General features: G+C 41.3%; 1 protein-coding gene across 5 annotated transcripts in view; it reads right to left on the bottom strand.

Moving 5' to 3' along the window:
- Window positions 1-7,060: 7,060 nt before the first annotated feature.
- The window catches only part of cadm1b (cell adhesion molecule 1b), a 273,072-nt gene continuing 262,687 nt past the window's right edge, over window positions 7,061-17,445 (bottom strand). For all 5 annotated transcript variants that reach the window (XM_086216677.1, XM_086216675.1, XM_086216679.1 and 2 more), the window contains 2 exons: window positions 10,021-10,149; window positions 7,061-9,884 (listed from right to left, as the gene is read on the bottom strand). In XM_086216677.1, coding sequence (XP_086072803.1) covers window positions 9,766-9,884; window positions 10,021-10,149 — 248 coding nt within the window. In that variant the 3' untranslated portion in view covers window positions 7,061-9,765. The remainder of the gene's footprint in view (window positions 9,885-10,020; window positions 10,150-17,445) is intronic.

The following is a 17,445-nucleotide window of genomic DNA, read 5'->3' as shown; positions in this document are numbered from 1 at the left end:
TTCTTTGATGAATCTTGATAGAAAAGTGCAGTGCATATTTAAATAACTCACAAGAAAAATGAAGTCATTTGTGCTGCTATTTCTTCAACAACAACAACAATTTCCTACATGATATGAATCCTACCGGAGCTTAATTTGGAAATACTATCAGTCCAGACATGGGCTGGTGGGTTTTTGTCTGTCACTCCATATCGCTGCAAAGGCCTGATCGTGTGTCTTTAAATAGCAGTTTTAGCGCGCAGGTGCCTTCGTCTTTTTTTGTGAGCTTCTCCTTGTTCATGTCCTGAAGAAGAATCCGATCCACTCTCTGCCACTGGGTCTCACCGCCACGTTGTTGTCGGTGTTGGCAGTTAGCAGACGAGCTAAACAAGGACATGTCAGCGTCTACGTTTAGGTTCTCTCTTGTTATCTCTTCAATACTCGGCTGATTATATAGTTAGCAGCAACTTGCACTCCACATTTTCTACTCTTCCATTATGTTTGTCTGATGTGGTATTGATAAGAGACAGACAGTTCACAGCGATCATCCACGGCTCACTTAATTGTCAAGTTAACATGACAAAGGATTCTAATTTAATTACCACAAACAAGAGAAGCTTGTTAGTGCTTCAAAAACCAATTAGGCCTTGTCTATGGGTAAAAATTTACATTTTATTCATGAAGTGTATCCATGTTTTTTTGAAATCAGCTTCTCTTTAAAGAGAGCAGTGGTGCCGGGGTGGAGGACAGCACAGACACAATGCTTAGTGATTGAATAAGTGATTAGACCTCAGGAAGGCTTGTCACTGCCAGTAATGGCTGCCTATTAGAGCTCTGTTTTCTAATTTGACATTCTTGTATCAAAGTGACCACGCAACCAAAAGTGTGTGTGCATGCAGGCCCATACAATGTAAGGTTCAGTGTGTGTTGCAAGTAATGCTCTTGACCTTTAACTGATGAATAATAGCCCGAGAAGCCGAGTGTAATTATCCAAGGCATTACAATTGGTTCAAAAGGTAAACACCAGTTGAATGAGCTTTAGCCGTGTGAATCCATTCGGGACATTTACTTGTAAATGATGCATCTGTTTATTTGGGCACGGCTCTATGGCGCTGAATACGGTTTGATGACTTTGAATTTTGCGAAATGTAAAACTATAAGGCATTACTAATGAGAAAGCAGGGGGAGAGGGAGAAAACAAAAAACAAAAAACAAAACAAACAAAAAAAAACAAGCCAAACAATTCCACAGACTGGAGGCTATGGAGGGTGAGTTTTCAAAATGGTTGTTTGTTTTAATCCCCCATCTGGATCACTGAGCGCTTAGTCAAACCAGCAGATGAAAGTCCAAAGCAAACACGCTGACAAAGTTGCTGTGCAGATCGAAAGGACGACGCTCCCCAGCGTTGCGTCCAGCACAGGTGGCCCGCAGTCGTCATTCAGAGGCGTTCTACTGTCAGTGAGGAAAACCTTCGACTAAATACACTGTCGGTGCCGTGGAATTCATGCATTTGACCTTCTCCCATTTACTTAGGGCCAACAAACGATGAATTCTCAGATGCAACTTATTTTTCTGACAAACCCTACATGAAATCGAACACAAAGCCTTAGCTCATGTGACACGTAATACAATTAAATATTGATTACGTCATCGCTCACTTGTCACAAGCTTGATTGAAAAGGACAATTTCTTTTTGCCGTTTAATTGGAGGTGAATAATGTAGAACTTCACGTACATCCAGTCACTGATCGCAAACAAATGTCCTGGCGACCGTGACAAAGATAAACCCTCGCTCACGAGGAGCAGTAGCTCCTCTTAAATAGATGCAAAGGATTTAATGACGTGTTTCAAAGTAATTATCTACATAATTGGAGAACGTTGTTCACCCTCATGTTTCCTGTAATTACTCGACTAAAATAAACTCCTTAAAATAACACATTATTCTCAGTACAACACAATTCTTCAAAATACAAATTAACCGCCCTAAAAGCGCCTTGTTTTCATTAACTTTTCTCTTTTGTTCTTCTCGGCAAACACCACCCCCCTCCCCCCCCCCCCCCTCGTTTTTACTAGCCGGGTTTTCTTTTGTTGTCATCTCAGCAACATGGCCACTGGTTACTCGAGACATCTCAGGCTCGGCGTGCATCCCCTTTTGGTGGCTTTTTCTCCTGTCGTTGTGCGGAGGTGAGCGGGCAGGCCAACCGCATCTGCTCAGCCTTGCTTCACCGAGGCAACACCAGATCTCCGGCACGGCTCAACAAAAGAAACAACGTCAAGTCTTCCTAATCTGCTGTGTTTTACTTTGCAGCTCACTTTTGCAAAGTCTGCCACGTCTGCAGACCATGAAAGAGACAATTTTTCAACTTATCCACATCTTCCCAAATGGAATTAAATTTAAGCTCATTCAAGCTGATGAACTTTATCCCATGATGCTTTTCTTTCCAGGTGGAGGCCCTGTGCTTGAATTCAATGCCAATTTAATTAAAACATGTAACTTTTAATTACCTAACTAATTAATTTAATAAGTGAGAATAGACTCGAAGTGATAAATTATTGAGGTGGCACTGTTCCTGCAGCAACTCACTGGCTCACTAAGGCTTCCTGTCACCGACTTCAAGGCTGTGTACAGACGTTTTTTCAGACTTTAACAGGCTGTCCCACAAAAATAGAACACTTTCATTTGGTGACAACTGAAACACACACACACACACACACACACACACACACACACACACACACACACACACACACACACACACACACACACACACACACATCCATGAAGGGGTTGGCAGTGTATCGGAAAGAAGCTGGATGTCTAAATAAACTTGTAGTGCCACAATATCATTACTGGTAAAAGATAATCAGCTATCTAAGTGTTTCAAATTAAAAATCGAGTTTAAATGGAAATTAATTATGCATCAACAATGCTAAATATGATATAAAGATTATGAACAGTCGTAGCAGAGTAAAAGATAAGAGGAGGAGATTGGGAAATGTCTGCCGTGCCTTTTGTATCTGTGGGGTGGTGACGAAGCGGAACATCAATGTGAAATTGGCAAAGAAAACTTCTCTTCTGCAGAAACGGAGTCACCTTGAGATTTGGTTGAGGGCACTTCAGAGGATGCTGGTTGGAGATTAGGCTCAGCAGATAATTACATATTTTCTGTCTTTAACCTTTTTTTTTTACTGGGGGGGGGGGGGTATTTTCTTTTTCAATTCTCTTCCAAATTAATTACACCTAAAACGTCCGCATCAACATCCAGCACATTTTCTCCCTCTGGTAAACATCAGTCTCTGATTAAGCATCAGAGTATTAAACATCAAGCAGTAACAGCACTGACATTAAAGCCCACAGTGCCGTTCACAGCATCTTTCACGTGATTCGAGTTAATCACCTCACAAACACAAGTCGCTTCTCCCTGACACTTTCATAGAGGATTAACAGGCTTCTGGTATATTCTTTAATTAATGCAGATTTCTCTGGGTCATATTGTAGCAGTCAGAGATAATTGTGTTGTGGTTATCACGGGCTTCAGGTGCTTGTCCTTCATCATTGTTTGAAACAACTAGCTAATCTACTGTAGCTTCATGAGGGGGGGGGGGGGGGGGGTGACTTGACATTTTCCCCCAGAACAGTGTTGTTATATATATAGCGCACACTTTGAAGATCCTGCAACCGTCAGACGATGTTTTCTGCAAACCCATTCTTTGCATGGCATCACTTTGCTGGATTCTGTGTGGTTTTCATGTCTTTTCTTGCAACAATTTAACTTCTTTAGGGTTTTAATGTGCGAAACATAGCAGGAAATTAAATACGGACTGCAAAACAGACAGAGCCACTTTTTTTTTTTTTCCTCTTCCATATTCAGAGTTGCCATTTGAAACTGTTGTGAAAACTGATCCAAAGCATTATAAAAGTTATTTACAAAAAAAAAAAACAACATTTCTGTCAGCTGTTTAAAGCTTTTTCATGCCCAGTAGAAAAATAGCAGCACAAGAGAGGACTTGAGCTGCTCTCGGAAATAAAAACGTTTGAAACAACAGGGATTTGTTCTCCGGTTGATTTTCCAATAAATATGTAAGCCAGCATCATGCAAGTCCTCGTGTTGGAGCTAAACAGGAGCTATAGAGGGAGATACGCGTGCAGACAGAGCTTTGTTCACCAGCTATTTATTTCCACATCATTTAATTATACCTCAGTCAAGCCAATTGCTACATGCCATCAATCTCAATCAACCAATTAGGCAACTAAACAAGCCATGCTCAGACATTTGTTCCCTCACAACTTCCCCCATTGTGCTAATTACACTTAAACATGTCATTCAAATTAAAATTAAACATTTAAATGGAATTAGTAGCACCTAACTGAAACGTCACCCTCCCGCAGCCATGGATTCCAAATGCACTGACACCGCTCGTCATCGCTGCTTTTGAATTCCGGCGGTTTTATTTCAAGATTTTATCTCCGGGGAAAATAAATGTCGAAAATTCAACCTGTCATGTTTCCAAAATAATCAATGTCCAGGTATTTAATGTTCCTGGAGGGGAGTATTAAATTTCAATGGCGGCATGAGTAAAGGAGGAGAGTGGCGGGTTTCTGAGGTTAACGTATTCCCATTAAAGTTTGAATAATGTTATTGACCTTTACCTGGCATGGATCACTTCAAGTAATGGGGAAACGGTGGCACTGACAGAATTATGATGACAGAATAGCTTATGGTTATGAATTAGCTCCTGTTCCTGAAAATGCCCATCAATTTGTCAAATCACATCCATGTGTACAGCCAGAATCCCTAACAGGAGCCCCTGAGCCTGTCAGTGTCAGTCACAGTGTCATTTAAAACATGTCTCGCCGCTCTATCCGTACTACAGTGAACGTGTCAGTCACTGATGGGGGAGCTCAGATTGCCGCTTCCTCCGCGCACCCAAACCACATCGCTGCAGTCTTTTTCTTTCTTCTTTGGGAGTTTGACAAGTATCAGGATGAAGTGAGCAGGTTCAAACCTGCTTATGTATTCAGCATGTTTAAAGGAGGCCGGGAGGATTTTGACAACCAGTTAATAAATTCCGCAGGCTCCGAGTGGGACAGCACGACAAAGTTTTTGATCAAGTCACAACAACATGCACCTTTAAACATTGATATCTTTTTATTAAGACAAGTACTGTTCTGATTTTTTTTTTTTCTTTTGTAAAAATGTTGGTGAACCAATACAAAATATGCATGGTCATATGAGAAACAAATTCTTCACTACACAAAAGAAAAGAGTCACCTGGGCGCGGAGAGAAATTTAAAATCCAACAACAAAAACAACCATTTTTGGGGTAATAAAACAACAAATCCCAGTCCCCTCCCTCCCCCCCGTCTCTCCCCAGGTTTTAAATATCCAAGACATGTTACAGATCATTCAGAAAAACTTCATGTCACAGTAAATACACCATCTTTTCATCAATGACCATGTATGCAAGAATTGACTGAATGCGAACAGATGCCCGACGGACCGTCACATCCTACTAAATAACCAATACTGTATGAGCAAAGTGGGTTTAATGATCATCGTTGTGTTTTTCTTGACACTGACTGTACAGAATATTCGTCTGCTTAACAAATCTAGTTTTCTTTCTCTGTGGACTAGGTCTATGCAAAATAATATTAACGTTTACCAGAACAGTGCACCATATTAAGAACACATAAACATGTACAACTGAGAAAAACATGTACATCTCGTGAATTCTTCACTTTTTTTTTTTTTCGAATAGCTGTGTGTGTGTGGTACTACAGTATATACTCGGGGCCGTAAGTTTGCATACTACCTGAGATGCAAAAAACACAACTATTAACACTCATGAACCTGAGAGAGTGAAAACAAAATATTCTAAATATCAAGTATTAAAAAAAACAACAAACAAGATTAAATTGATGCTCACAATCTTTGATGTTCTTTGACTAAAAGCAGCAGTCACTTTCTTAAATTGATGTCAAACCCCCGAATAGAACCGTGCAGATTTCCATGACACAAAAAAAACAAAAAACAAAAACAAAAAAACCTTAACAAACAGAAAATCTGACTGTAATTAATTTAGGTTACAACGTTAAGAGTGAGCCTTTCCCTTAAATATATGTCAATAAAGAATACAACTTAAATAATCATGACCCAAGTGAGATTCTGGTGTAAAACCTGTTCACTCATCCAGACAATAAATACTCCATCCTGGCATCCCTGGCACCACCCTGATTAACCAAGAAATACCTTTTTTTTTTTGTTGAGTGTGTGTGTGTTTTTTGTTTTTTTGTTCTTATTTAACCACATCGTTCCAGCTCGTTATGCTCCAGGTCATAATGGAAGTCCATGGTGTGTAAATACAGACAACTGGTATTGGCCATTACAGAAATATACAAGATATACTGTAAAGTGTACATGAGGATACTGCACATACTAACCATATGCCTCAAAATCAAAGAAGGCACTAAATGAAGTCCTTCAGTCTTTTCCTTTATAAGCATCAAGAGGTGGGTTTAAGGCAGTGGTTATCCTTTTTATAATACCATGAAATTTTTTCTGTTTTTTTTCTTTTTCTTTTTTTAAAATTTTTAATTCAGGCAATAAAATTGAATCACTCCCTAATTTCCAAACAGGTTTTTTTTGTTCTCCTCTAGCTGAGTCAGAAGCATGCACAGTGGCGCTCTCTCTCTCTCCCTCCCTCTCTCTCTCTCTCTCTCTCTCTCTCTCTCTCTGCTAATCTGATTTGCATTGGTGGAAAAAAAACAGAAAGAGTGGATGGCTCCTCAGTGAAGGTTTGAGGCTGCAGGGCGACAGAAGGAAAATGATCTTTCCCAAACCAATTCTAAAACTCTGCAAAAATCTTTGATAACTTGGAAGTGCTGTTGGCCTTACAAGTTATCAAAGGCCACCCAAAGGTAAAATGTCCTTACAGACAGCAAGGAAATACAACTGATTCATGCTTGCAGTGATTGAATGTCTTTTTACCTATTTATGGGCGAGGGCAAAAGAGTCGTACATTGTAGCAAGGATTTCTAAGCCGGGAAAAAAGATTTTTTTTTCATGTGTTATGGGTATTCACACAGACCCACACCCTCACAATCACACACACACACACACACACACACACACACACACACACACACACACACACACACACACACATACCTTGAAACCATATACAAGACTGATAGAAACTTTGCCAGTGAAATGGCAACATTCTCTCCTCCTTTCTGTATCGAACAAAAAAACCTTGGAAAGTACACCAACTAAATTCCTTGCAACATTTCAATCCAACAGTCAATATTCTAAACTGATAAATAAAAGAAAGCTACTTTTCAACGTGCAGCAGTCTGCAAAGTGTATTTTCAGTCTTTTTTTGTACACAAGTAAACAATCCTGTACACATACAAACACACACGGTTATCATATTTGGTCCAGGGTTGACCATGTGGGTGGTAAGACATTCATGTTTGGACTGAGAGCAGACTCAGCAGTCGTCGACTGTACGTATCTAACAAATGATCAGTCTCAATATTGATGATCAATGCTGCGGGGCTGCTTGCTCTTTGAGGTGCTACAATTAAATTCTGGCCCTAAAATCAATGTTGGAGAGTCAACATTTGATGACGTGTTTGGTCCATCCATCTCTTAAATAAGAGCATTGGAAATATAAAAAAAAACATCACATGAGACAAAGGTGAATTTCTTTCAAGAGCGAATTGATATTTTGGGAAACATGCATATGCGTTAAAACAAGAAGACTGATACCACTCCCCTGTGTGTAAAGTAAATATGAAGCCAGGATCCAGTTAGCTTAGCTTAGCATAAAGACAGTAAACAGGGACAGGCAACAAGCCGAGCTTCTTATAAGAACGCACTGATGAGCCGCAACGAAGCTTCAAAATAAAAACGTTATTTCTTTAAACAATTGCATTTACTCACGAGGGCGGACACTTGAATCCAAATCAACCTACAAGTGAGGGAAAAACACTCTCACTTCCTCACAGTAGTAGACCTTGAAATGAAAATACTAAAGAAATTCAAAAAGTGTGAGGAGGTCATTTGAAGAAGTGCACAGCAGGTTAGATATGTCAGGGTTTTTAGAGGTGTTAGGAGACAAAACCCTTGGAAGATGTGAGTCTTCAAGAGATTCTTGACGATAGAAAAGGATGACCCTGCTTTAATAATAGTTGGAGCTCGTTCCGCTACGATAGAGGAAAGTAACTTTGTGTGAGGGGGAAGGCAATGCCAAGCGCACATTGGTTGAGAGGCTTATAAAGATTGTGTGACTGAGTTCAGAAAGTTTGGAAGGATGCAGTCCATCATTATTACAAGTCATAATTCTCTGGGAAAAAAAAATCGGTTGGAGGAGACGAGAAATACATTTCACTTTGAGTGCTGCAGGACCGGCTGCATTTTTGCCTGCGCTCGTAATATTATTCTGTGTAAACTAGAAGTTTTCTGTGAATGCACCGTGAGATCATTACTTTCCGTCAGACGCAGTAATGCCCAACGTCTGGTAACAGAACTTTGGTAAATGATTCCAAACACAGTCCTTCTGCCAATCTAATCTAATCTAATCAAAGCTAAACTAAACGTCTCCTGTCTGTCTGCTTCATATTTAATCCACAAATGGTATCGATCTTCTAATCAATCTAACCGGTGATCCGCAAAACATCGAACTTTTCCCGTCAAATTTTCATTGTGCGCAGATGTTCGGCTAATGAGAATAACAAAAAGATGATCTCAGATAAGGATAATAGATAACGCTGCTGTCCTTGTAGTCAGAAAATCCTGGTATACAGCTGTAAAAAAAAAAAAAGAAAGAGGAAGAAGGAGACAGTTTTTGCTTTTCTCTGTGGAAGTTGTTTTTTTTGTATCAGGTCGCACAACTGTCATGGTGCCTTACACTGCACTCTACAATAGCCAACACATTTACTAAACTGACCTCACATCTACTAACTGGAAAGTGTTTTCTTAGAATCAATGCAGATTCGGGTGTACCTGGCAGCTCGGTATGAAACAGTACTTAGCTGTTCTACTTGACTTTCAGGGACAAATACATTCTACAATGAGCATGATTACTCACATTTGTTACATTGTTAATTCACACAGTGAACCTGACCTTGGGTTTGAGTGGAATCTGTGCTGAAATACATGAAACGTCACAACTAATCAGACCTGCATATGAGGCTGCCATGTGATGAAATTGCAGGGACAGTTGGACTTTGACCCGGCGGGGATAAATGTGTTGACACCGTGTTCCAGTCACTGAACTCTGGAGATTACTCAAGAAAAAGTGTGGATGAGTTGGCTCCTATAGTGCACAGAGACTCTCGAGCTAAAAAGCTAGCTGCAACACACACACACACACAGACAAACAACAGGCCCATTTAATCTTCTCTGTAAGCCAAATGCAACAAACGATCAGTTGGAGTACATGGCGAAAATATCCAATCCAACAAGCATGTGGGGGGAGGGGGGGGGGGAACCCATCAAATTAAACAAAAGAAATAGAACAAGGCACAAAATTGTCTGTAAAATAATTGAACTGTACAGAATAGGCCCCAGCAGTCCAGGAAGGGTCGGACAGGAGACTCAGCAACGCCTCTTCTAGTCCTCTTTTCTTTCTTCTATTAAAATCTTGCCCTCCCCTGCCAACAAGCCTTTTCGTAACCAAACAGAGTTTAAACATAATACTCCCATACCACCACCACCACCACCACCACCACCACCACCACCACCACCAGCATTCCCACCCGTCTCTCCTGGCCTGTCCAGTTTAGATATAGTACTCCTTCTTCTCGTCTGTGTTGTTGTGTCCCCCCTCTGCATTGATGATGGCCGTGTCTGCATCAGCTGCGTCGTCTGCCCCTTTAGCTTCGTGTGTGAAGTAAGTACCTGCACAGGAGTAGAGACAAATTAGCCACACACACTCTTGTGCACTTCAATCCTATTGCACTCCACTTGCAACAGAAAACACTTGAACTCTGAGATGTGTTCATGATCAAGTATGATTGCACTGCCAGCACTTTACCTTTGTGTCTGGCAAAGTATCGACCAAGAACAATGAGTGCACAGAGGATGGCAAACATCACCACGGCAACCACTCCTCCGATGACAGCATGGTCAATTTTCTGCGGTGCCCCCTCACCAGCTCTGGAGTCTGAAAACAGGAAAATAACCATATATAATTTCATGATCGGTAAACTCTCTCAGCCAGTCACAAAGCTAATGCCTCACCACACAGCTGTGAGCCTCATGTCAAGCCATTACATTATTAGGCTGCCAAAATAAACAAAATTGGTTTGTTTTCTCTGTAAGCATTTTAGCGCAACCTAACCACAGAGAGGAAACACTTGGAGAGGCAGCCCAGAGAAATGCCAAGTAATGTTGTTTACCAATGAGGAGGAGACGATGCGGTGGCACAAGTTGGTCCGTGGAGGATGCTAAACGCTTCACTTTTGTAACTAAGGAGCCCACATATAGGCTATTAAAGCATTTCCTTACTTCCTGACAGATGCTGCACGCCACTACCAATATTTACAGTTGCTAATATGTGAAACGAGACCATTTTCTTTCTAAAAAAAAAAAAAAAAGTTAGATTTTTCTGCTCTAATTTCCTTCACAGATTTATATGCAGACCCACTGTGCATGAAACCATTCAGACGAAACATTACCCATAAAATAAGCTGGGAAATATTCTTTTTTTTTGTTTTTCCTTTGCGAAGAGTAAGTTGAAAAGATCAATACCGCGTTAATGTCTGTAGGGTAAATAAGAGGAACATGAGAAGGACACTTAGCAGCGACAGGAACATGTCAAAATGAAACTAGCTTATCTTTGTCTTAATCAGGGCTGCCCAAAGCAAGACATATTTAAATGACTTATTTAAAAAAAAAAATTGAAATACTCTTAAACAATATATATTTTAGTCTCCGTTGGGAGGTAAAAATGCTTTTTAAATGTTCTCGTCATAATGTGATCAGGTGCCAGAGTGGCAATTTGGACGTCCTGGTCTAAGTGATGAACCATATGTTCATGTTTTCATACTGTTGAACACGGCTCAATATGTTTCCTTTGTCACCTAGCAGGAATGGCTGCTTGAACCTCTTGAGTGAGCGATGTTGAAAAATGTTTCAAGACAGTTATTACACCATGAAACAGTAGACACCGTCTGCAATTTCAGCGAGAATTCACACACAATAAAACACATTGCGATTTAAGAGGCCATTTCTGGAAGTTATAGAGCTCAATCATCAGAAATAGACACAAGTCTGGAGATAAATTGTCCACATGCACAGAAATATGTGGCTGCCTCAGGTGTCACACGGCATCACTGTCGAGCATTTAGCCAGATTTATCCGCAGCACCACAATAGAACAAGGCAAAATTTGAAGCCTTTAAATTTCCAGGCTCAGAATAGTTCAGAGGCATTTATCAATAGTCTATATCTGTGCACATTTGGGCTGATGGAGGAGTGGCGGGTGAGGGAATGGCTGCACTGTTCTTTGCTGCATGAGAGAGCAGCTCAATTTTCCATCAATCTCACTAGTCATGCTCTGAACTTGAATGATTTTGATAAAAGACGAGCGGAGAGTGCAGACTTTCTCAGCACTGCGCGGGTGTAATTGGTTGAGTTGAGGGGTCCAAGACAAGTGACATATTCACATCTTGTCCAAGAACAACGCCGTCCTTACAACGAATACACTTTTGGATGTTGGAACTGCGATGAATCTAATTAATGAGAAGTTTTGTTGGGAAGTTTTTCCCCACAGTTGAGGGCAGCAAGCCGCGGCTGTGTGTGAAGCAGGGATGCGCAAGGGCCGGCTTGTTTACTGTATCAGGGATGTCAGATTGCACAGCTCATTCCCTCAGGACGGCAAACGGTCCATGCTCCGAGTTAATTAACATACACCCACTAAATGGCCTGTGCACAATCCTGTCTCCTCCCCTCCCTCACCTCTACACCTCCCTGCCCTCACCTTGGTCCCCGCTGTCTCTCGTTTGACACATCCTCGGGGAAACATGCGAGGTCTCACCCGCCTCTTCACAGTTTTATTTAAGAGGTAGAAAAAGTCCACCAGGTGGACGCACCCAGAATGTATGTGAGAGGAAAAACTGAAAAAAATAAAAAAAATCCCATAAGCATCAACTGTTATGGTTGGTTGCACATTAGGCTGCTAACATTATGCTCGGTACTTTACAGGGGTTTGCTGTTCGTCGGTCCTTTATTTGTGACGGGGGAATACCGGCAATACCTGCAGTCCACTCTGTCTGACAGGAGTAGCTGTGAAATAAAGAGCAGCTCTGCTCATTTCCATGATGTTGCCAGGGGCCTGTTACCCTATAAGGAATATATGAGGCATTTTACATTACATCATACTATACTGAGGTCTAAAGTGTATTGTAGATCATTTGAAACATAAAGGTCAGCACTCATTAGGAGTCATAGTCTGTATGAAGTTTTGTGTGTGTGTGTGTGTGTGTGTGTGTGTGTGTGTGTGTGTGGGGGGGGGGTCACAGAGAAATATACTCCAACTGTGACAATTAATGCTGGCGGTGGAGCGCTAATTAATGTACCGATGATTCCGGGAAAGCAATGTGACTTATTTGACTCTTTCAGGAACAACTTTCGCAGTGGTGAACTGCGTTTATTCATAATATACAGTAATGTAAATGCTCTTTACTATGTAGTGGCTGTGGAGCAAAAATAGCCCCTCATCAGGGTCATGATGGGAAGAGAAGAAATCTCAGCTCGTGTTATTCACTCAAAAGTCCTCCAACCCAAACGGACACGTGACACCGTTCTGACCCTCTGACACGACACACACGCGCGCTTCTTTTAACTCCTCGGTAAAAAAAAAAAAAATCAAGGTTGGGAAATCTGGTTAGGGTTGTTGTGGGTCAGAGAAAAATCGTGGTTTGGGTTCAAATAGGCACTTTTGGGTTTTTCAAACACAGCTTTGAGTCAAGGCTGAAAACAAGAAGTGAACAGCAGTCCACACGAGTACTGTGGGTGGACCCGGCCTCTGTGAGGACCGTCGTGGTTTTGTGTCGATGCTTCCTCTTGACATCAACAGCAGCACAACCTGTTACCATAACGACTGTTGTTCTAGTCTGCACGCAACGACTATGTAAGATGCTGCGGCTGTGATTTTCGCCGACCTGGCTGATGTTGATGTAAGGAGGGAGCCCGAGCAGTTTTTACATTTCCTGGCTGGCGACTAAATTTGCTTGCTGACTGACTTTGCAGCTCTCTTTTCTTCAGACTTCTTCTTTCTGACAAAAAAAATTAGAACAAACAAAAGAATAAAACATAACCTTGAAATACAAAATACAAAACATCAGACTGAGTTTGCCAGGAATGATAACAAAATAACAAATTCATAATGACAATATTTAATGATTTCTGATTGCCGAAATGGAAAGGCACTGGTTTTGATTTCAGAAAGCAGGCCACCTTACCTTAAATAGAGGCCATTTTCATAACTTGCTTGTTTAGTTGTTTTTCTTGAAAGGACAAAAATAGAGTCTGACATGTATGAAGCAAGCAGGAGCCTCAAACAAACTCGGGCTGCAGTGTTGTATGAGAGTCAGGATAGCCTTGGCCTCTGCTGCTGTCTTGTTTGGATTTGTCATACATACTGAGGTAATAATAATGGAAACATCATCATCTCACAAGAAACAAAATCAGCCAGCAAGTGCTTCAAATGTCGGCGGTAAAGAGCCTCTAGTTGCTGTTGTAACGCTGATGAAAGCACAGGAGGTAATCAGGTGACTCCTCAACAACCTGGCGAAGGCTTCCTGCTCAAATACCAGTTTTATGATTAGACTCTTAACTGCCTCGGACATTTTCTTTTGTTTACCCTCATAGTTGCACGTTACTGCAAAGAGCACCTTTGTCCAGGTAGGGAAGTCTAGAAAAAGAATACTAAAAGAAATCCACCTTTCCAACTCTCCGTCATTGAGAAACCATTAATGTTTAAAAGCAAATCAGGTTGTAGTCAGGGGTTGGGACGGGGTGGTGCAATCGGACGTGGATGTGTAGCCAATGTTTGATGGTCCACAAAATGCACCAAAAAAGTTCTTTCTTGTTCCTTGTGTGTTCCACGTTCATGTATCTTTTATTCCACTTATTCAAAAATGGGCATTCGCAGCAGCCAAAATCCACAGTACTTTAAAAGTTCCCTTTTACTAAGTGCCTCTCTGAAAGAAACACTGCCCGGTGGTGCCCTAACAGAGTGCAGAGAGTCCAGCTTTGTGTTGCAAGTATAAAAAAGAAACAGCCTATTTTTTCGCTAAGTTAACATGCTAGCTAATGCTCTATCCTGTAGTTCTTTAAATAACTGGAAAAAGGAGGGACATTTCTGTTCAGGTGGAAATGAGCTTGAACATTTTTAATAATGGAAGCTACAGAATGTCAAATACATGTTGACATCTCATTTTATCCTGAATGTGAGTGTATTTTCTGAAACAATATATTGTAAATGTACTTCACAAATGTAAATAATTCTTGTCTGTCAGCTTCTTTCTCTCCCCAACATTCCAGTCTTTCCTTCAGACTTGGAGGAGAAAAAAAACAAAAAAAAACCCTTTATTTTAAAAAAAGGCCATAGTATGCTGGTTGCACAAGTCTGACAGTAACTGGGGGGGACTATTAGCATCTCTCTCTCTCTCTCTCTCTCTCTCTCATACACAACACACACACACACACGCACACACACACACACACCAGTGATAGAGAATGACCATACACTGACCTTACCAACGGGAGAGATGGAGGTCATGGGGGTTTGGCTGAAAGACACTTACACATGAGGACAGGAAACTCCAGGCAACAGCCAACCCTGCGATTACCGGACAAACACACTCTCCCCGCTGAGCTGCAGCCAACTACAAACATGTCGGAGTCCCTCGACCTCATGGGAGTGCAGTGATAAATCACTGGAGCACACACTTCATGTGAGCCTCGTACAATAAAATGTTTTATGGTTTAGCGCAGCACAAGTCACACCTTCAGTGGATGCTAACTTCCACATTATCTTTTCATGTTATTTTGTGTACTACCTGCATTTGCCCAGGGACGCATATTAAGCTCAAATGAAGAAATAATCTTGAACTAATCACTTTTTATTGGATCATCTTCATTTATTTGTAAGCTGCATGGTGGCTCACTGGTTAACATCCCTCCTGTGTCACAAGTTCCCCGTATATGTGTGTGTGTGCATGAGTGTGTGGGTTTTCCCCACCATCACCATGCTATTATCGATGCTAGAATTGTGAGAGGCGAGGCTAGCACCCCTAACATTAATGCTCGCGCTGTAGGACACGGAACTGGAAGCTCCAGACCGGAAGGATCTGTCTCTATCATGCTCCGTTTTCAACTCATGTGATCCACCCAGTGGTGATGTCATCGGCACAGGGCGAAATACAACCATTTACCCCTGTAAGTCAGAACATATTGGTTGGGTTCAAACCCAAGAGGAGATGGTCAGGCCTACTGGGTGTGACCCCACAAGACCCGCCCACGGTCCTCTGTGTCTGATTGATTGGCTCATACCTGATGCCTTCAGCTGTGTGGAGTGAGACGGACGTAGAAGCAGACCTAGAGTGAATAAAATCAAGACTAACAGTCATCTAAAATAAATAAAAGACGTCTGATGACCCAAAGTCAACAGAATTGAGCTGTCGTTCCTCCTGTGCAGATGAGTTGAAATCACTTGCTCAGATAGCTGGGATCAAGAGTGAGTCCCTCTGCACATCCATGTACAACACACACACACACACACACACACACACACACACACACACACTGTGCAGCAAGGTGCTTAGAATAGAAAAAAAGTCAACCTGACAGATGATGTTATTGAAGCAGCTTTTGCCGCCTCCCACTTGAAGTAAGTAGAATTTGATTATGTCAGTAATGTGGATGTTGTCCATACCATCAGCACAGCTGTACTCACAGCTCGATCTGGGAGTGCCGACATGCCCACACCGCTGTCCTGACAGGATGTGTGCAGCCATGGGGATTTATGGGAGAATAAAGAGGATTTGCAACTAATGCGTGTGTCTGTGCCGTGGTGAAATCTGCTCCGCCGAACTCCCAGCACTACATGCTTTCCAGATTCACCTTTTATCTCCCTACATGAATGACTAATTGCCGCTGTGGTCAGCGTCAGAATATCCGTCAGCCGGGAGAGCAGAGATCCCAGCTTGTCACCTGGGTGATTACAAAAATACTCTCCCTTTCATTTTCTTTTAATAGGTTTCTGCTCACATAACAGGGCATATCACACACACAGTCACACCGATGCTTGCCCACAAACACATTACAATTTATAGATGTAATTACATGGATATAATTGAAACAATGACTCTCTTGTATTGATAGAGCAAAACCTTCACTTGCACTAAATAGATTCTCATCCTCTCCGCGGCAGCTGCAGGACAATGGGGCATCACTGCAGAATTAACTTAAGGACGGTCTTTACTCATTTTCCAGAACTGAATTGTAAACATTGGCTTCTTTTATATTTGTTGCCTGTTCAAAAGGGAAATGGATGTAATAGGATGAGCATTCACGGGAAACCTTTACCAAATCGTGTTTTGTGTTGCTGTTGTTGCACACAATCATCAAAGAGCAAGATTGTCCTCGGTGGATTCCAATGCCACTGCTCGCCTGTTAAATAGATTTTCAGAGTCCTTAATAATAACCCAAACATCAATTTTTAAGATGGACAAATACAGCTGTGACATATGTGAGGAGCAAAATAATACAGTGAAAGTGAAGGTCCAACTCTTAAAAAAAAAAGAAAGAAAAATACAAACGAAAGTTCGCTTGAAGAAGTCCTTGAAGAATTTCTTTCCTGAATTTTGCAGTCAACGAGGCCAAAGGGACTCGACATAACGCAGCGTGGATTCACTGTCACGTAACGGTCGCATCGCGTTCAATCTACACAGCCTGCTGTGATAAGTAGTGGTAAGTAGAGCTCTAATAATCATTACCAACTGTTCCACAAGAAAAACAATATTATAGCAGTGAAACACTCTTCAAACTTGAGGGTGGGCTGGCATTACAAACCCAATCCCTGGAGACCAATTAAAATGGACCATTACAATATTTTCTTTCTTTAATAACTGCTTGAAGCAAAGGAAAAACTGCAGGTCAGAAAAAAATACAAATTCAACAGGGAATCAGAGTAAACAAATGTGAGAGGGGAAAAGAAAAAAACTAATTACCATTTCTAAATGATTCTTTAATTTTTCCGATGAAATACTTCAAAGAGCAATGATACATGTGAGAGCTAAAACAATTCCAGTAAATGTTTAATGACCAATTATGTGGAATACTAACTGCACTCTTAAAAGTCTTTGAGGGAGTCAGTAGCGGAGTTAGATGTGAATCCCAAGACTAAACAGCAGTGGAAACCTGTCAACGGCGAACACGTGCCAGAACGGAAA

Source organism: Aulostomus chinensis, chromosome 10 (assembly GCF_037954235.1).
Source record: "Aulostomus chinensis isolate RoL2024-O1b breed Wild chromosome 10, RoL_Achi_v1.0, whole genome shotgun sequence".
Classification (NCBI taxonomy): Eukaryota; Metazoa; Chordata; class Actinopteri; order Syngnathiformes; family Aulostomidae; genus Aulostomus; species Aulostomus chinensis.
The sequence above is the reverse complement of the archived record's forward strand: the minus strand, read 5'-3'. Positions and strand labels throughout refer to the sequence as shown.